Below are 21,084 nucleotides of genomic sequence, written 5' to 3' on the forward strand. Positions count from 1 at the left end.
CGCCTGGCTACGCACCACAGCTAGCTATCATGCACTTTCCGGATTTTTGAATTTGGTGCAGCGACAGTTGACCAATCATCACCCGGTATTTGAGTTGATTTGTCTAGCCTGGCCAGGAGCACGTGCATCAGCTGTTTTCGGGCATGCATGTGGTTTCCCTGGCCTGAGTCACACGGGTGACGTCAGAAGAACTCAAAAGCAGTCTTTTCAAATCAAAGACTCAACAATAGAATTTTTAGTTGCATGTTGAAGTGAAAGAAAGACAGTGCTTTCTGGTTTTGTTTCTTGTTCTATTCACTAGTTCCAGCCCTAAAGCAACTTTAGTGCATAGCTTCTTTGTGCTGGGGTCGGCCTGCAACATTGTGCTCGCCCCGAGCGTCAGCCATGCACAGGTAGGACTCACTGAGAGGAGCCTTGAGGCCCCGAAGATACTAGCAGACTTGCAGAGCTAGAGTGACCACCATGGCGACATCATCAGCGTCATTCGCTGTCGACGATGCTGATCTCCTCAGTAAGCAGAGAAGGACAAGCACTGTGGCATGTTCATTTGAGTGTCTTTTCCTGCTACCCCTCCCACGTATCCCTGGGCCAATTGAACGTATATAATCGGACTCGTTCACCAGTCTGTCGATTGCTAAAATTAAACCATTATTTTGTGTACGAATCTGCGTAGCAACTCGACAGATACTGGTGCCAAACACTTGACATAGTGTACACCGTCGTTCACTGGATACACAATACCTGCCCCTATTATACTTGGCTGGCTAGCAAGGCAGTTTCCACATCTATTTCCGATAGAAGAGAACTGTTGTGACATACCGCAGAATCCGGCGGATACGCCCGTGGGATTATCTGTTTCACAAGGACATTTCGGTGGGCTTACCGGTATGCAAGAACATGGGCTTATACGCCGACACCAAATTGTGCTATTGAAAAGTATCAAGGAAGTGAGAAGTACATTGCTGACAACCACTGTGCAAACAAAAACAACCGATGATTGTCTTGAAATGTACAAGAAAAACTACATGTACATGTACTACGTACATGGTGCGACCTAGGCCCATGGGCTTGAACAACGAAGCTTCGCGATGTTCGAACTTGGCCTGGGCTTATGCGGGAGCATGGCCTTATATGTGAGTGGGCTTATCCGCGGGATTCTGCGGTGCCTCGAATATCCAGGTTTGAATATCTCAAGGCCTTTCTTTATCTTAGGTTCATAATGATTGGCTGTGTGGCATGGGGGAATAAACTGTCCCATGTGTGTGTGTGTGTGTGTGTGTGTGTGTGTGTGTGTGTGTGTGTGTGTGTGTGTGTGTGTGTGTGTGTGTGTGTGTGCATGTGTGTGTCCGTGTGTGTGTGTGACTGTGTGTGTGTGTGACTGTGTGTGTGTGTGTTTTTCGCATTTGTGTTTGTGTCTTGTGATTTTTCATTTTCAGCCGAGGTGCCTCCCTACTTGAAGAAACTAGCGCGGATGGTTGCCAGGGGATTCTACAACACGGCTCAGATTCTTGTTGTTGATGCTCTTGTTCGGGATCCCTGGTAAGGAGATAGGCAGACAATCTTGGAGTTTTGATTGTTCACCCAGCTTAGCCAGGTCATCTGCTCATACTCTGCTACTCTGTTACTATTAGCATGAAGTACAGTAGCGTGTCAGTTATCCGACACCCTCGCGACTGGGTCCTGTTGGTTAAATGAATATTCCCGATAGCTGAAGCTAAATTGTAAATATCCATCCCAACGAGATTATTATGCATGTACATGGTCGCAAATGTCCGTATCCACGGACATGTACCTTCATTTTGAGATTCTTTTCGTATCCGGCACGCGTGTTAATTTTGCACATCGGTATGAACTCATCTCTATAACAATAAGTCAATGTTCAGGGTGTTAATTGCATGGGACACACTGGAAAACTTGAGCTGCCAGCATGCTGTCGGATAACCGGCATGCTGGATGATTGATCACTGGATAAGTGACAAGCTGCTATGTGGCCATGGTGCTCAGCAAAATCTGATCTCTGCAGTAGGCTAGCACCCTGCACCAGTGCACAGCCCAGTGATTGCAGGTCTGGAGCTGTGCCTCGCCCTGTACCAGTGCACAGGCCAGTGTTTGCAGGTACTAGGTCTGTGGATGCCTAGTGCCTTGCACCAATGACTGACTGACAGTGACTGTACAGCCCGGTGTTGGCAGGTCTGGGACTACACAACGCCACACACCAGCGCACAATACTATGCATCAGCGCACAAGGTGGTGCACCAGTGGACAGCTGGTGCTTCCACTGTACCTAGTTCCAGGTCTGGGGTTTCACCAAGTGCAACTGTACATTGGCCTGGATTTCACTTATCAGAACTTTACGAGTACTGGCAAGAGTTCATAACCCCCAGGGCAGGGGGTTATGAACTCTTGGTACTGGGATGGTTCAGTGTAACTGTACATAGCGAGGTCGCGTGGCCCAACGGATAAGGCGCCTGACTACGAATCAGGAGATTCCAGGTTCGAATCCTGGCGTGATCGAATTTTTCCAAGTTTTTTTGGAAGTCGATTCAGATCATGTCAATGACTCCCTGGTTCTTAGCATCCCGAACATCTAGCTCTCCATATGAGAGCAAGAGTACATAACCCCTAAGAGTGTGCAACTGCCTGCACAACCTCTATGCTGTGCTGCGATGGCAGAACTTCACATCACGTGACATCAAGAGTTCATAACCCCCAAGAGTGTGCAACTCCTGATCAGTCCCTGTATGGAAGCCCGCTTGGCGGAATTCCTTCATTGCGTCATTTTTGGTGCAGTGCGATGAATCACGCCGATGAATTCTTCTAAAATTTACAGTCAAACCAGGATGCTTCCCCAGGGTAAACTGCCTAAACTGCGATTCTAGTCTGAGTCTGAGCCTCAACTTCAAGAAGCAAAAGTGAAACAAACAAAAGCACATGATCCTAAAGACAAAATTATTTATTTTTCGATGCAATGGCGACTCTTCATCGCCTTCTTCTTTCACCAGTGCAGTCAGTCTCTTCAAGAACAATTTCTTCCCCAGGCCATCTGCATATTTTCGGTGCTTTCCTCGAAGATGATTTCAAATGGTTGAGGAACTTGAGAGAATACGTCGAAGGAGCATTTTTCGGCTCTCGGAGTTGCACAGCTATCAGAATGATTGTCCTCGACGGCAATGCAATATTTTTAAGAGCGTCCTCACTTCTTCCTGTCGCGATGTCCATGGATTCTTGGAGAAAGAGTTTGCTTTTGAGAAAGTACGACTACGTCCGAAATGTCTTTAAAAAAAACGGCTTCGAAAAGTCGAGGCTACAGCCTTGAGTTAGGAGCAGTTCAGGGTATAGTTTCCAGAAATCGCGAAGAACCCAAATTTACCTCGGATCACAGCTGCGCATGACGTAATGTAGGAATTTCGCCGAGCGCTGGGTCTATGCCTGTTGCACACTCTTGGGGATTATGAACTCTTGGTGACATGGTTCAAAAGGTTATGCTGGCAAACAGTGCAAAGTGACCACAAGAGAGTTGTACCCAAAGCTGGGTTGCGTACAACCCTGTAGCTATCATGCACAGAGTGCAATTAATGTGTACGGGTTCATCACGTGATGTGAAGTTCTGCCGTCGCAGACCCCATAGCTGGAGTTGCACACTCTTGGGGGTTATGTACTCTTGATGAGAGAAAGTGAACTGAAATCTCTATTACTTCAAGTAGATCTACATGGTAGATTGCGTGCACGCTGATCTTTACTGTACATTGTACGTAGTCAGCGCTGTGTGGTAAGCCGTTGGTGGAACACATGGTGTTAGTTTTTTGTCATCTGAAAACGGAACCAAAATATGTACCCGTAGCTATAATGTAGGAACACACAATAACCTTGAAGTTGATTGTTCCAACTAGGAACACACGCTTCTTGCTGAACTTGACACTTGACTGACTCACGACTGCCATCCGGAGCACACGAGGAGCACGTCGCACCTTCCACTCGGCAAACCTGCCAGAAAGCACCACTCCCTGCTCAACTAAGTTCACACAATAACCTGTGGGCTAAACTTAATACTGGTGAATGAATGTGGCCAGAGTTGGGACGTCTGGATAAGGGAGTTTGTGTGTGCATGCACTAGCTACACTGTTTTGAGTCAGTGTACTGTGCATTGTATGTGCGTGTGCTCCCTTGTGTTGTGCTGTATGCTGTGTGCTGGTGTGCATGTACTAGCCATAGTGGCAAGAGTTCATAACCCCCCGGATTATGAATTCTTGCCATTATGGTGTAAGTGCGTATGTGACCATGTGCTCACATGTGCTGTGCTGTGCTGTGCTGTGCTGTGCTGGTCCAGCGTAAAGGAGGAGGATCTGTCTGAGCTTCTACACATGGACAAGAAGATGGTATGTTTATGTAATAATTATGTGTGCCTACTGGTGATGGTGTATGTGAACCAACACACAGTGCGGGTTAATTGCATGCCACTTGCAGCCTCCATTGCATGCATCATTTGCCTATGCAAGTGTGTGGGTATCAGGGATTTGCTGGTCAGAATATAGCCACTTTTATAGCTTTGTAGTGAGGGCCAGACTTAGTTAGTACAGTGGATCCTCGGGGATTTGGGCACCCAGGAGCACGTGACCGCTTCTTCAACCATGTTCGATTGGGAATAAAGGAGGAACGCTGCATCACAGCCTTTTCGGACCAAAACCAGTCGACTCAGCGTCCAAAAGACTACAACATATGGGCCAATCGCGGTCATCCATGCTTTTATAAGAATGAAATGGCGCTTTTAGTGACATTTTGCATACAAATCCCCATCTAGTAGGGCGCAGTCACCCAGTTTCGGTGGAAGTGCGCGAGTTCGATTGGGATTCAAGTAGGAAGGGAGCGTCTCAGCTTTCTCGGACCAAGACCATTCGACTCAGCACCCCGAAGACTACAACTGGTGAAATTTTAATTTTTGCCTTAACTTCCCCTTTAATTGAGTGAGGTGGTCGGAAATCGAGGTTCCACTGTACAGTCAGTATCGCCTATAGCGTTGGTGTTTGATTTTGAGCATTTTATCACTATAAGCGATATATTACTATGACCGATACTGCATGCAATGTATGCGAGTGGGGTGTCAAACGACTCAGCGCGCCGTGCACATACGCACTACATACATGTACAATGTCATGTAGCTGGCTGTAGCTCCGGACACACAAAATCAGGATTTCCTCATGATGGAGGCATATTTTGGCAACTTGTACAAGCAAAACTCACCAAACAACACTCATTGGACAAGTTCTTCACGAAGAAGTAACACCCTGTTCTCCTCTGACATCGCTTGATTTCACATCAATCACTATAACCGATGCAAAAATAGTGTAATAAACGTCTTTTGAAATATGAATTTGATCACTATAGGCGATATATTACTATAGACGATTATTACTATACGCGATAACTTTGTATACTTAGTTATGGCAAATGAAAATGAATTTGAGAAATTGATCACTATATCCGGTATATTACTATAGCCGCCAACCTTATAGGCGATACGGACTGTAGTTGTTGATTTTTTAACCTTTACTGGCCTTGGAATGGTACAATTCCGGCACAAGTTCTTATCCCTACTTCTGTAGCAACTATTTGCTACCATCACCTTCTGAGATGGGTATCCGAGGCTTCAATACATTTTGCCACTTCCAAAAGCTGCAAGTATCATACCATACTATTTTTTGTCTATTTCCTACCTTTTTTTGACTTGATTTCAATACTGATTTGGGCAGTATGACTCTCTGAGTTGTAGTTTAATGTGCGCTCGTGTTTAAACAGTTCATGTACATGTATTTATGGAGAGGACCTCATGACCGAATTCCTCATGCTGTTGATGGCTCACTCTGTTCAGTACAAGTTAAATCCCACCAATGACCTCTTTGCTTTTGTGCTCTCGTGTTCTTCATGCAGCTGCGACAAGCACTGATCATCTTGCGCCGAGACCGCCTCATCAAATCGTAAGTACGCACTGTGTTTTCTGTCAGCATGATGCAGTGATCCACTTTCTAACTTACAAGCCGAAGTGGTCTGGTAATGCTACAGTGTGTTTCGAAAGTCCAGACCTCTATACTTTCAAATACACGCATACCTCGGTTATCCGGACCCCGAAGTATTGGGCACTTTGGTCTACTTGAAGTACCCCCCCCCCCCCCCCCCCCCCAGGTGAGTTACAGTGGAAGTATTACTACTCTTTTGTCACTTTTTGTGGAAATAGTGACACTATAATAATATGCCATATCTATGGCCTTTCCCCATCAAAATGTATGTGATTCGGAGTTACGGACATTTCACAGTTACGGGCAGTGTCCGGTTCCAGACCGCCCGGATAAACGAGGTATGGTTTTAATTCAATTTGTTTTGAGATTTTTGGGAAATTTCTTCGGGATATTGCTCAGGCAGTCCCCAATTTTACTCATGAAGATTTTCAAACGATTGGATAATCAAAGCCCAATTTCGGAATTTTATGCACTACAGTCCATTCATAAAAAGATGGGCCCTGGCTCTGGCTAGCTCCCGTATTTGGCGATTATTCGTGATTTCATCGTACACAGTGCAGTGCAGCTGTGCTGCGAAATTTGAAATTTGAAAAAGAGTCCAAAAAGGGTACCTGAACTGGGGTTCGAACCGCACCATGCACTGTTGCAGGCGGGGTCAAACGGCCGGGATTTTTATTGTTTTTCCCAATTCAGTGCTTTTGGGTCAAAACCTGGCCGAAATCCTATTCTTGTTATGGCTGGCTTTTTGGACAAAATAACTTCAGAAACATAATTGGAAGAGGATTCCATAGGGGATTGCAGAAAAAAATTCTAAAAAACCTCAAAGTTTGACCCATTTATCACCAAAAGCTAGAAGTCCATCTTTTTCTGAATGGACTGTAAAATGATCACAGATTTTATTTGGTATACATGTAGATGCTGTCCTAACAGTTAAAAAACCCCAGATGTCTCTACTTTTCGAATACACTGTAGCACTACAGTTGCACTCGGGTGAAATCCGACCAACAGTGCATATCTGGTGCCCTCAACTTGCACGCCCTTGACGCCGTGGAAGTAGCACGAATGCGGCTGGACGTACACCTGTACAAATACAATGATGTAATCGGAACTGGTCCAGGGCGCTAGCTTTGTACCTTGGGTCGGATTTCACCGAGCGCAACTGTAGTAGGTAGGCGGCCTTTGCAATTGTTTTCATGCAGTACTGTAGCGAATTTAATATTATTTACTGTGTGTTTGCCATGCAGGGTGGCACACACTGAGAAAGTAGAGGGCTTTGATCAGCCGAAGAAGTTTGACTACTACTTCATCAATTTCAAATCGGTAAGTCAGAATGCAACTCTACTGGGACGTAGTGGCATATTTTGATTGTTTTCACTTCCACGGTCAATGCACATCTTCACCTATAAGGCTATATGTGTACCAAGTCGACAGTCTATTGTTGCCTGTTGGTTTCTGTTGCTGATACTGTGCGTGTGTTGACGATTCTACCCTGTGTGTTCCTCCGTGCCGCTACCAGTTTGTCAATGTGCTCAAGTACAAGCTGGATCACATGAGAAAGAAGATCGAAGCCGACGAGAAGATTGTGAGTTCTCTTTTGACATGTAACGATGGTGCCTAGCTCGATTCCTGGTGGTTGGCAGTCTAGTGCTCTGCTGACATGGTTTTTTCATTTACAACGTCCACACTCTTATGAATTGCCTTTTTTATTCCTTATATACGAAGGCTAGGTGATCAGGACTGCAACTCTGACCCGAATCTTGTGGCCATGTTTCTGGACCTCTCTCTTCAGATCAAGATGGATTGTTGCTTCTTCTTTTTTTTGCTTTTTTCCTTGCTGCCAGGCGAAAAACCGACAGTTCTACAAGTGCCCGCGCTGTGGCAAAGAGTATGGAGACCTGGATATCAATCAGCTGTTTGATCCATTTGAGCACATCCTCAAGTAAGTGTCTGCCAGTGTTCCCACAGACCACGGGTCTGTAGTGGACTCAGGGCGCGAAATAACGGTCGGACAATTTCCGACCGTTTACGGTCAGTTTCCGGATGTTTTGTACACATCCGGACAAAGTGTACGCGCACTTTTTTGCAAAGTACAAAAAATAAAAGGCACTTCAATCCTTTGTCTCATAGTCATTACTAGTGATGTCGTCTGGCAAGAGAAAGCCAAGCACCGCTGATGCGGGTGCTCCTCTTGGAAAGAAGCCCAGAGGAGTCAAGAGGACCACTTGTGACAAGTGGGTCGCCGAGTATGATAGGGAGCTTTCAACTTCTGTTTGCCTGAGCTATGAGCGCAGTCCCTCAGATCGTAGCGTTGTCGAAAATTTGAAGTGTAAGATTTGTTCCCGTTTTGTTGATAAAATTCGCAACAGCAATAATTTTTCTGACACCTTCGTCGTTGGCTCAAGGAACCTGAAAACGTCAGCCTTCAAAGATCATGCTGCTTCTCAACATTGTGTGATTTGATGTGAAAATTTGCACGTCCGGACATGTCCGGCCATTTTTGCAACTGGCAGGACATTGTGTCAGAGCACATTTTAATCCTTGGCGCATGTCCTGGGACTATTCTGAATTGTCGCGTAATGCTGTACTAATGGGAGCCTGCACCAAGTCGACCGGCATGTGAAGCGGAATAGATGTCCGTTTTCTAGCCAGTATGTGTCCTGAGCAGCAGTAGCCTTGTTGATCCCTCAGTTACCGTGTAGCCTCTGTAGTGTGCTCCATCGGCACACTACACCACTGGGCACCGGGCATATAACCGTTGGAGTATGATCTGATCCAGTGCAGTATTACAGTATAGGGGACATGATGAGAAAGGCCGATTCGAATCGGGGCTGATCATGCCATGTTATGTATGTTCCTGCAGGTGCACGTATTGCGGTGGTGAAGTAGAAGAGGATCACTCACTCTCAGACCTGAAGCAGAGTACGATATCAGTGGCAGAGTAAGTGCATATCTCCGCTGTTACTCTAGCTGATGACTTGGTGTGTGATTATTACTTCTACATACCGTTGCTGAATAGAGGCCGATTGAGCCCATGTGTCGTCATTATGCACTGCTTTCTGCATCTGATCACCTCTTTCCTGGCCAATCTATGGGGTCATCAAGTGTGTGTACTTTCCACAATATTGTGTTGCATTGTATTTTTAAAATAAAATAACAAAAAAATTCAAGTGCAACGCACTCACTGGGGTCTTCAATTGTATTGAAAGCTCTTGTACTTTGCTGCTGGTTATATGGCGGATATGGCGTTGTGTGTACGCTTGTTGTGTGCAGGCTGAACCAGCTGACGGAGCCTCTCCTCACCTTGATTCGCCAATGCGAGAATGTCAAGCTCGCGCCGACTGTACTAGAACCCGAGCCCAAGCCTATTAAACAGCTGGTAAGTCGCAGGTGGCTGTTTATGAAGAAATACCACTTGCCTATCCTGTGTTGGAATAACAGTTTAAACGCTTCAGTATGTCTTGTAAGTATTAGTTGGTATTGTACGGCTAGCTACTGTATAAGCAGAAATATTCGTCTGGAATTTAATTCCGTCTTTTTCGTCCAAGGAGTTTTGGACTAAATTAAATGCCGGACTAATGTCGATTTGTCCAGCTTTTCTATACACTCCTATGATCCATGGACGAAATTTTCAACCGCACGAACTCCCTTTCTTTGAAGTTGGACGAAATTATTGACCAACGAAATTTTCTGCCTCTACAGTACAGTGAAGCTACAGTGAAACTTAGTATAAAGTCCCTTGGATATAACATACTTTTCTCTTTGCATTGGATCTAATGTACTTTTTGAAGACCCTGAGTTTCCTCTGCCAGTCATTTGACCTTGGATGTAGAGTTCCCCGGCTATATTAAAAGTCCGGATGGCTATGTCCCTTGGAGGTATAATTATTATACCAAGGTTTCACTGTACCACAGAAATCAGTGCACATGTACACATGCATGGTACTACTACTTCAGTAGTATTGCTCTTTTCTATCCATGGCTTTGTTCTATGCAGGTTGAGAAACGAGGTGAAGTGGCCAACAAATCGAAAAAGGGCCCTTGGACCTCTGGCGACCGGTATGCACCCCTATGTTGTGTGTTGTGTGGATCCTGATTCACACACCTGTATGATTGTGTACTTATGGCCAGCGGTTCTTCTTATCTGCTGTGGCTACCAGTCTACCACACATGTACAGTATTTGTTCTTCATGCTTGCTTTCAACTCTGGGTTCTCTCTCTATCTCTCGATCTCTCTCTCTCTCTCTCTCTCTCTCTCTCTCTCTCTCTCTCTCTCTCTCTCTCTCTCTCTCTCTCTCTCTCTCTGTCTCTCTTTTCTCGCTCTTGATATTCTGGAACGATTGCAAAGTGCTCATGCATGTACACATGTTTATTTCTTGTTCAATCAGCTCAATCAATCCCTTTGAGAACTCCACTGGCATTCAGATCACCCTCAACCAGGACAATGAACAGCAGAAAGTGGTGAGTTTGGTCAGCTATCATTACACCAACAGCTGCTCTGGTAGTGGGACATTTGGGCAAAATCGCAGGTTTTCTCACTTCTTTCATCCCAGCTGTGTTATGGTCGTTATTGATACCCCAGGGACCAGAAAAAGGTGTCCTGTGTATGGGCTAGGGAGTGCTCCTTATTACAGAGTCCATGAAAAACTTGATTGAGAATGTTTGGGACTAGAAGAATGTGTCTGGATTGTGCAGGTGTCCTTTGCTGAGAAAATAATGTCCATACAGGGTCTGCTGAATGGTGCTGATCACTATCTCTTATTCACCAATACTGGCATCTGCCCCCCCATACTGGCATCTGCTGTGCTCGACTCGACTGCATGCAGTAGGCAGGGTGCAGCGTGGACTGTTTTAGTTCAGTGCTCTGCTGGTAGACCCTCTACTCACTCGGACTGTAGATGCATGCATGCGACAGGCACCATGCCACTGTACATCTATCCATGGCATTGGCCGGATGTTTTTTGGCGACGACTGTACGTCTACACTCCCTGCACTGATGTGTAGATCTACCACGCATGGTGCACCATGCAATGCGTACATTTACATGTACTAGCACTGTGCAACGCTGTCGCGGGTGTGTGGTCGTCGGTCGCGTTGAGCGAGTGATCGCCTTATCCGAGCTGTTTTGAATGTGAATGCGTCCGTGACCAGGAAAAGTGGCCGCCATGGTCGAGTGGTCGCCATGGTCGAGTGGTCGCCATTACAGGTTTTACTGTAATTGTTTAGACCTTGCATATACAAAGGAACGCCGTCAACAGGTTAAAGTGCTCAATGCAAGTTAAGTACCAACTACAGTCCATTCACAAAAAGATGGGCCCTGGCTCTGGCGAGCTCCCGTATTTGGCGATTTTTCAAGATTTTATCGTACACAGTGCAGTGCTTCGAAATTTGAAATTTGAAAAAGGGTCCAAAAGGGTACCTGAACTAAGGTATGAACCGCACCAGGGAGTCGTAAAATACCGGTATTTTATCGACTCCCTGAACCGCACAATGCACTGTTGCAGGCAGGGTCAAACGGCCTGGATTTTGATGGTATTCCCAATTCAGTGCCCTTGGGGCAAAACCTGGCCGAAATCTTATTCTTGCTACGGCTTGCTTTTTGGAGAAATAGACTTCAGAAACAGGAAGAGGATTCCATAGGGGATTGCAGAAAAATTCTTTAAAAAAACTCAACGTTTGACCCATTTATGGCCAAAAGCTATAAGTCCATATTTTTCTGAATGGACTGTAGTCAGCACTGCGGAGCCTTTGCACACATGGCCCTGCGTATTACTGCTGTCGTGGACATGGACATCTGTACTACTATACGGGAGGTTAAGCGGCCCCAGGGTGCTGGCCATGTAGCTGTGTATGCGCATACGATCAACATGTGCACGTGCACTGCATGCAACGTTCTGTACGCACTGAGGGCACCGGCCCCGGTAATTCGACTGGGTTTCCATATCCACAACAATATAATATAGGTTTTTAGAAAAGATAAAGGACCAAGGAACTACAAGTTACGCTATAATGTCCACTAACACCACCGGTTACTAAACAATTGGCTCATGCAATAACATTGCCAAGTCATCCGAGTCTATATCATAGATGTTGCTGAGACAGCAGGAGTGGTGTGATCTTGCATGTGTCGTTGTTTGCTTTGTGCCATCCTTGTTGTTTTGCAGGTGGCAACTAGAGAGCAGCCAAGCTGGCTGGCAAAAAGCACTGTCCACGTTGAAGAGGATACTCCTGTCTCAGGGTCACCGAGTGCAGCACCATCTCCGGATGGTTCGGGTGTGAAATCTTCTGCAGCCGCTTCAAAGAAGGGTATGGGATTTACGGTGCACGGTTGTTGCGCTCTTGTGCGGCTGTAGCATGCAATACTCCACCGTTGTGTAGTTCACTATCGGGTAGTTCTGTGCCGCACATAGGATGATCAGGTGACGTTGGTAAACAATTGAGCCATTATCCTACGATGTTCAAGTCAAGAGTGACCAGAACTGCGTGGTATTGCATATGCATGTGGGTAGCAACGGGGGTTCAGCTGACAGGCATGTCCATGTAGTAGCAAGTACAGTTGTGACGAATCAACAGCATGTACAATTATGATAGTACTCACTGCTAGACTAATATCGCTGCACCACTTTGCCACTGCCCCTAAAGGCTTGCCTATGGAACTAGTCATAGTTGCATAAAGCCAAGTTGTTTTGTTGCTACTGGCTTTCTTCCTTGTCCGCGGGGTTTTGCTAGCTCTGTGCTAAAACATTGGATTTTGGAAGTATTCTAACAATTCTGTACTCACTTTGCCAGGGTTGACTGGCCTGGTAGTAGAATTGGTTTCTTTGGGACCAGATTATGTGGTCGTGAAACCCAACCTGTGTGTGTGTGTGTGTGTGTGTGTGTGTGTGTGTGTGTGTGTGTGTGTGTGTGTGTGTGTGTGTGTGTGTGTGTGTGTGTGTGTGAACGTGTATGCTGGCACTCCTCCACTTGCAGGCGGCTCCAATCACATCCTCACCGACTTGCTGATACACGAGTCGCGCGCGAGCGGCAACGTTCCTCTACCGCCCGGCGTCACGTCCACGGTCGGCAAACGAACCATTGCTCAGCGTCAAGAAGAGGACGACAGCAGCAGTGAGGATGACGAGGCAGCCGCTAAGAGGCAAGCGCAGGCGCTGGGTAGCCGCTCGCACTTGCTGGAGAGTGCCGCTGCTGCCGCCGCTGCTGCTGCTGCAGTGGCCAGCAGTCAGCCGACGTCGTCGGGCAAGTCCAGTCCAGCAGACGAGGTGGAGATGATGGAGGATGACGACGACAATGAAGAGGAGCTGACAGTCAAGGTACGGTATAATATTCTGTATTCTATGACAGTAGTGTCGGGTGCCGAAGAACGGACAGGCTAGAATTTCACCACGCACAGCATACCGATATATGCAAGATGACTCTACTGCGCATAGACTGCTATACATGAAAATAAGAACTGTACGTATATGTACAGTGAAACCTGGAAGAACACCAATAAGACAAACTTTCGCTTTAGAAGAACTAGTATTCTTTTAAGGCTATTGGATAAATCACTGAGTGTTTACTGGGGCATAAAATATGGATATTAAAAGAAGCAGTCCCGCGCCGCTATTGCGAACAAATGCAATCAGTCCCTTGGTGTTCATCCTAAAGAGAGACTGTACATGTACTTGGTCTAACGACCAAGGCAATGGTATCTGTCAAAGGGCGCTTTCGATTACACGTTTACACAATTCTGGAACTGTTTTTTTAAATTCTGGAATGACCAGAACGAGCGGATTCCGACCTTGTAAACGAACGACTGGAATTCACAACGCATTTTATTCATGTCATGTCGCAAACAAAATAAGAATCGTAAAAAGAGATCACGTACACCCTTGGTCGCACGTGGACCCAGCATCGCACACACGCCGGCCAGGGAGGCTCTTCGCGTGCTTGAGTCATGACCAGACCGGTGACACACCGACTGTGCAATTCTGGCGCCAGAATTAGAGAAATTCCGCCCTCTCTTCGGAATTGACGGAATTGGATAAAATCAATTCTAACAACGGAATTTGTCACTTTTTGTGTAATCAAGCTGTGCATCACCAATAACTAATTCTAGAATTGACCGAAATGCGTGTAATCGAAAGCGCCCAAAATCAGTGTGTTCACATAGCCAAGAGTGTACATGAAAATCAGAGTGTGCACCTCGACGGTATTGCTGCCACGGCAAAATTCCGGGATTGCTTAATTGTAGCCATGCAGTGTGTACAAGCATGTCTGCGTGCAGATAGACCGATGATAGAACTGATCGATCTTGACAAGGCCCTTCCGAATGGGAGTTCAGCATTCAGATCCATGCAGGAGGATGGAGTTGACACAGGCAGTATATGGGTGCTGTTTCCTGGAACATCATACAGGTATATGGGTGCGTTGAAGGGGCACCCGTAAGTGGCTTTCTTTTTTTGTTGGCGTGTGTATTCCTGCAGGTTGGCGGCAAATCATACCCACTCAGTGAGGTCACTGGTGATCTCCTTGCCCAGATGACCGAGGAGGAGAAGACCGAATACACCCGCCTTGCTCACCAGGCCTATACAGACCAGTTTGATATTTAATACTACTGTTGCTGCTGCTAGTGCTGCTGCTGCTGCTGCACATCGCCAGCAACTGGCCAAGATTCTATTGTTGGCAGCCAAAATGAAGTCGGCATTGTATCCTGTCCTGGTCTACCTGCAGTAAAAACACACACATGACTGTGCAGGTAATTTGCGGTCATGGTTCAACTCGTCACAAGGTGCACTGCTACGTGAGTAGAGCACAAGTTCACAACAACAACAAAATAGTTGTGCACCGGTCTGTGTCCTTTTTAACCACTTCAAAAGCTACATGATTGTACAGTTCTTCGGCAGCCATGTTGACGTAAAATTTTAGACCAGTTGAAAATTCACAGAGCGTGCCTCCTTTCCTGCTGTTGCACCTTGAATACCCGAATCATTGTTGCTCATACTCTGCTCATACTCTGGATATCAAGTATTGTATTTTCTCTCAAGTAGTACACTGTACAGTACACAGAGACAGTGCTCTTTTTTTCTAGACCTGGTAAGAATTATTATAGTGCTGTTTAGACTGTATGTGGCATCATACAATTTCCTCACTGGACCGCGGGTGACGTTCCTCTCGCCGTTTATCCTCTTGACACATAGAAACGTTTGCTATCGGCCTTTCTTTCGTCAGTGTTCTTCCGTGCATTTCGTTGATACTGTTTGATAGTTTTGGACATTTCCTACTGACAGCTTGCTAGATGGAGAAGCAAATACACTGAACCGCCTTTCCAAAACAGAACTCTGGATCGTGCCCAAGTACTTCAAGTACATGGTGCAATATTCTTTGTTAAAGAGGACAGCAATGGATATTGAAAAACCATGATACAGTACTTCAAAAAGCAGACGGTTACTACGTTATACGCACCTAAAACCTAAAAAGCAAAGATATTACTATCAAGGATAAACTCTGATGCATTTCATGGGTAGAAAGATAGATATACATGACATACATGTAGCACAATCACTGACTGTTACTATACTAAGACACAACATGCATGGCAAGAGGGGGGGGGGGGGGGGGGGGTTAGGTACTCTTGCTGCTAGAAAATGGAATCATTGATGCATGATGGGTTCAAACCGAAGCTTATTCACAGTCCTAGGCAGATCAGTATGAGGAGATCTGTGCAGTGTTTGTTTGAGTCAAGCTGTTGTTATTAATAATTATTATTAATGAAGCTGGTGTCAGTCTGGAGTATGAAGGATTATTTAAGGTGGGTTGAAAATAGTATACTCATTAGAGCTGCTGGAGGTTGTGATCACTTCATGAGGAGAGACGAGAGAGTATATGTTCCGTACAGCCATCATCTATTTTAACTTCCAGATATGAAGTATTAGTAGGCAGGTAGTGTCTGTCAGCTTGCAAGTATGTTCTGTTATTCATGAAGGTGTGCAAGGCGATGGCGGAATGGCTTTGTGTTGTGTGTCAGCAGCACGGGGTCGCAGGCGCCGCAGTGCATGTTGTCCGTGGCCATGCGGAGTCTCCGCAACAAGAACGGACCGCGGGTCAGCATCCTCCTTACCAACATTAGGACACTGCCGGACATCCCGTAGCCAGTCTGGGCGCACTCTTTTGTGTAGCGGGAGATTACCAGTGTGGTCTGATGTGCAGTTAGCGCTACGCTCAGACAGTGGTGAGAGTACATGATCTTCAACTGCTGACGGCACACACTCAGTGAACTGAGAGGCTACTTGCAAGTCTCTGGCACAACGATGTGATCTAGCGCCTAGCTTGGTGCTGACTAGGGTTAAAGCGGGCTTACGGGACACTGTTTGCTGTCGCTGGCTGCGACGTAACGAAGACACTGTCGAAACCGCTGCCGGTTTTTGAGACTTCTTGGCCGATTTATGATCGTGTCTGCGAAGACGGCTTTTGGTCGCCTCCTTGCGCTTCCTGCGAGGTGTGGCGGTGTTGTCGAACTGTGGGGATACCTACATCAAGAAATGAAAAAAATGCATTACCATAATGTACATGTAATGTTAAACAAATACTTGTGATCCAGAGTCAAGATTCCGGAACCTGAGAGCGCGATCCACACACTGCACTTATCACACCACCCTTGTACTGTATGTACAGTTGCGCTATTTGCAGGTGGGAATCCAACCCAAAGTGCAAAGGTGACGATAGGACCGGTTCCCATTACATCACTGTATTTTACGTGCATACAACCAGCAGCATTCATTTCATGCCACTTTCAGGGCACGAAGGGCCGTGCAGGTTTGGGGCACCAAATACAGTCAACTTTGCGAATAAAGACTGTCGATCGGACACGAGAAAAGCGTTGTTATTCGCGAGTTGTCGTCATTCCTGTGGTTGAAAGTATGCAATGTAACGGTGGATCTGAAGGTGGGTCTGAAGGCAGTGTCGTTATTCGTGGGTGGTTGTCATGCCTGAGGTTATTCACGAAGTTGACTGGATGCACTTCAGGTATAGGATTTCACCGCAACAGTAAATATCAGGATTACGTTGCACATGTATCAGTAAGCAAGAATCGATAAACCTGGCCAAACGTGGTTATGGACTTTGCATAACACTAGTACCGTAAAATCCCGCCATAACGCCCCGTCTCTCCTGTCCGCCCCTCCCTGACTTCTTGTCAGGGATGTATCCTCGTATGACTCTGTCGCAGTCTGTGATGCCGTACTGTACTGCAGACGCGTGCTCGACCCCGTTGGAAATGTACGCAACAGTGCCCACCCTAGGTACCCTCTTGACCAGGGATCGCACAAACCCTGAGTTGTGACGGGTCTGTACGACTCCTGGCTCTTGACCTTTGGTCGGTGTACGAGATGCACGAACAGTTTTCGTAGGGTGAGTACTTTTTCATGTTGCACTGAATGCGGCAAGGAGGATTCGCCCATCCGCCTCTCCCCACCTGAAGCGACGAGGAGGTAGGGGCGCTCTGGCGGGATTTTACGGTAATAGAGAGGTTCCGCATAACGTAATTGTGTTCGTAAAAACGTAGTCGATCTACGGAAAGTCTTCCACTGCATGCGGATCTGTGTTCCGCCATACGGAGTTTTTGAATCACGTAGCTGCCCTTGGCAACTCGGAATGCGACAATGTACGACCGGGTCGACCTGGGAGGAGAATCATAAATTTGTACCCCGATCCACTTACGGAGCACCTCTGTTTTCAGAGCCCTACCTACGTACTCTACGTAGACAATTTTCCGTATTAAAATGGAATGCAAAACTCACGAATTCACGGGTTTTCCCGCCCACTTGCTCAACTTTACGCAGTGCGGAACCTCTCTAAATACTACTGCGTTACCTAACTGTTGAGTGTGATCGAATGTACAGAAAACCAACACCACCGTTCTTAGCTTTAGGCTGTGGCGTTCTTAGAATTTCAGGCTGGACGTTCTTGGGCTCCACGTTCTTCAGCGCGGGACTCTACTGTAGATGTATGTCGCGGCGAAATTCCACGATTACATTATATTTTGTGCACATCTGAGGCGGGAAGTGGCGTAGTGCGTACAACTGAGCTGCAGTTGTGCAGAAAGAGACCTGCTTGAACGCACTACATCACTAAAATGATGTCCAGTCAACTTCGCGTATAACGACACTCGGCGTGGCATCAGAAAAGTGTCGTTATTCGCGAAGTGTCGTTATTCGCGAAGTGTCGTTATACCCGAAGTCCCATTATAATTATGTATTACAGTTGGATGTGACTTTGCTCTGGGCATGGATATTCTGTCGTTATTCGCGAATTGTCGTTATATCCGCAGTCGTTATTAGCGAAGTTGACTGTAATCCCGGAATTTCGCCGTGACACCAACCCATCCTAGCGGCACACTCTGGGTTTCCTGTACTCTTGATTGTATCAAGAGTACAGGAAATCATGTATAATTATACCAGCCTCCATTCAACTCCTATTAAAACATGTTTATATTCAGGTTTTTATTGAAAAAATAAACTTGAACCCACTGTGGAAGTTCAATGGGAGTTTATATAAGAGGGTGGTATAAACTAGTATTTTGCCAGGTTGTTGTCTTTACTGCCTGTGTACCTTACCCACTTGTCAGCTTTGGGGGACCGTAGCTCCGGACCAGCAGCTGGTCTGTGCGGAACATCACAATATCCATGGCTTTTCCCTGAGTGTGGACTCTCCAGGAAGTGCAGCGGTAATTTCGTTGCACAGAAACCAGGAGGCAATGACGACTGCATCCTCCCTACGGGTTCGGCATAACTTTGTTACGAGGAATAGGAGAGCAGTATCCAATCTGCTCCATCGCGTCACCACTATCCCACGATCAGATTGCCAGTGGCATGGCAATCGTGATTATCTAGCTTCCCAAAGTTTAAAGTTTTATGATCTGTTTCAAAAAGTGCTTTCATTTCCCGCTATCTTGCGCAAAAATGGAATTAAGGAGGTTCGCGACGGTTAGCGCCATGTTGGATTTCCGAATTTTTTTCTGAAAAATTATGCCTTTCGGAGTGGAAAAATGGGACGCGATCATGCAAGCAGTTTGACCATGGCTTCCCAGCGCGTGCTCGAGTCGAGACCAGATTTGAGGAAGAAGCTCAGCCGCTAGTGGACTTGCGGATTTGTTTTGACATCGGCGGTTTTTGGATAGCTTGGTTCTCCTGCCGACGTGTCGTGGAGATGAAGACGCGGGAGAGTAATCTGTCACCCACGACGCGGCCTCGCATTCTGCGTACTGGACGATTCAAGAAGCCGAGAAGGGGGACGCTTCGCAAGCTCGAACGATCGATCGAGTTCCTGAAAAACGGAAAGGGCGATCTCCACCACCAACGCCACTGGATTCGACTCCCGCGAAGAGGTCGTTCAGTGCCCCTCTTCACGGTCGACGAATCGTTCATCTCAGGTATCTGGCTGTGGGATTGTCTGCTTGCCAGAATCCTGGATGTGGCAAACCTCTGGCGCTCATTGATTGCGTTGAAGAGAAGAGCCTGGGCAGCGTACTTGTCATTCCGTGTCAGCAGTGTGGGATGGAGAATTTTATAGATACAGATAGCCCTGTAACTGCTCAGCACCCTGGCCCCCGTGCTTCCACAAGCAACACCAAAGCTGCTTTGGGTAAGTGTGTTTTTCAATCTCATCAAATTTATTCATGATATTTGCGAGTCATTGCCACCCTATGGCTATGGAAATGTATGAGCACACTGTATGCGCGGCGAGCGTGTGTGTGTTTGCATAGACCTGCATGTTTGTGCATGTGTGCACCATACGCATGTATGAACATGCATATGCGCTCATGTGGACGTGCCCTCGCACATATACTATACACACGTGCATGACCGCCCCAAGGGCATGTTGGTGTGACATGATTGTGTATGCGGGCATCTCCACTCATGCACATGAGTGTGCACATGCATGTGGGTGGGTGTGTACACGTGCGTGAATGTATATGTGTGCACGCGCACGCGCGCATGTGTGTTCTATTGCGTGTGAGAGCATGCGCGCGTGTGTGTGTGTGTGTGTGTGTGTGTGTATTACCGTGGGCCTGCGTTTTGTAGTGCGTTCAATGATGAGTGTTTTCAATTCTGATTGCCGGTACTTTTATCCCATTATTGCGGTTCTATAATTTTTTGTGTTACATGTGTGTGTGTGTGTGTGTGTGTGTGTCTGTGTGTGTGTGTGTATGTGTGCACGCATGTGTGTGTCGATGGTGTGCATTTTGGTGCTGGGTGAACACTGTGATCCCTAAACCGCGATACCGGAGCTCCCAAGCTACAGCCTCAGATTGATTTATAGTTCATCGTTGGGAATGAGTTCGCTGCTCATGATGCTGTTGCGGATATTGCGGCCCTAGTCGAAGCTCGCCCTGATGCCAGTATCCTGTAGCACTCTGTCACTTTTGCATCAGCATGTTCGGCGATGGGGTTTGCAGAACATCAGCAAAAGCGGCTGGCCACCCTTCAACCGTTGGTCCAAGCAACGTGCTGCTCTAAATCAGTTGCAGTGCGGGCAGCTGCTAGTGGGTTGGTGATGAAGGAGCAAGTCGGAGGTAAGAAGCGGGTGACAGCCTCAAGGAAGATTATATTAGCGGTGGCTGAACACCTAGCCAAGAACCAGCAGCAACCCAACTGTAAGCAACGCCCTGTGGCACAGCGCTTCACTTGTTTGTGCGCACCGTAAAATACCATCATTTTGCCAGTGTGGGAACACGTTCTAGCTCGCATAGTTGAAGAACAAGAGGACTCAATGTTGTCTGATTCGTTCCAACATGTCAGCTTTCATTGTAGTTTGATATAAGGCTGTGGTAAGCGCTATCACAGCTACATGTGTAATGTATCCACTCCAAACCCCATGCCCGGGATATTTCCGTCAAATTTGTGTAAATCGCAACTTGTACCCTTGACCCTTCCTTACTTTTGGTCCCGTATATCCATAATCACTCTACTCTAGTTTCTGCCGATCCCGCGTACCCGCACGCGGTGTTCTCACGCACCGTATTGCGTGGTACGATAATGTTGTACTTTCCTGTGCCGCGTACCCATTTTTGGCTTTCTTCTCCCTTTTTATGTATT

The 21,084-nt window shown here is 46.7% G+C and overlaps 1 protein-coding gene, 1 long non-coding RNA gene and 1 other non-coding gene across 3 annotated transcripts; 2 read left to right on the forward strand and 1 right to left on the reverse strand.

Moving 5' to 3' along the window:
• The first annotated feature begins 238 nt into the window (after positions 1-238).
• On the forward strand, positions 239-15,211 carry LOC135815264 (general transcription factor IIE subunit 1-like). The gene is made up of 14 exons (XM_065328541.1): positions 239-511; positions 1,437-1,539; positions 4,328-4,376; positions 5,926-5,972; positions 7,256-7,331; positions 7,528-7,593; positions 7,853-7,950; positions 8,872-8,949; positions 9,282-9,387; positions 10,005-10,066; positions 10,396-10,468; positions 12,172-12,313; positions 12,980-13,320; positions 14,476-15,211. The coding sequence occupies exons 1-14, from the start codon at positions 463-465 to the stop codon at positions 14,599-14,601; spliced, it is 1,416 nt and encodes a 471-aa protein (XP_065184613.1). The 5' UTR covers positions 239-462; the 3' UTR covers positions 14,602-15,211.
• On the forward strand, positions 2,442-2,514 carry Trnar-acg (transfer RNA arginine (anticodon ACG)). Its single transcript has one exon. It is a non-coding gene; the product is annotated as a tRNA-Arg (tRNA).
• A 118-nt stretch (positions 15,212-15,329) lies between the features above and the next one.
• LOC135815265 (uncharacterized) lies at positions 15,330-18,930 on the reverse strand. The gene is made up of 2 exons (XR_010553276.1): positions 18,604-18,930; positions 15,330-16,518 (listed from the first exon to the last, which is right to left on the reverse strand). It is a non-coding gene; the product is annotated as an uncharacterized LOC135815265 (long non-coding RNA).
• Between the last annotated feature and the right edge of the window lie 2,154 nt (positions 18,931-21,084).

The sequence above is a fragment of the Sycon ciliatum genome, chromosome 4 (genome assembly GCF_964019385.1).
Source record: "Sycon ciliatum chromosome 4, ocSycCili1.1, whole genome shotgun sequence".
NCBI classification, from domain to species: domain Eukaryota; kingdom Metazoa; phylum Porifera; class Calcarea; order Leucosolenida; family Sycettidae; genus Sycon; species Sycon ciliatum.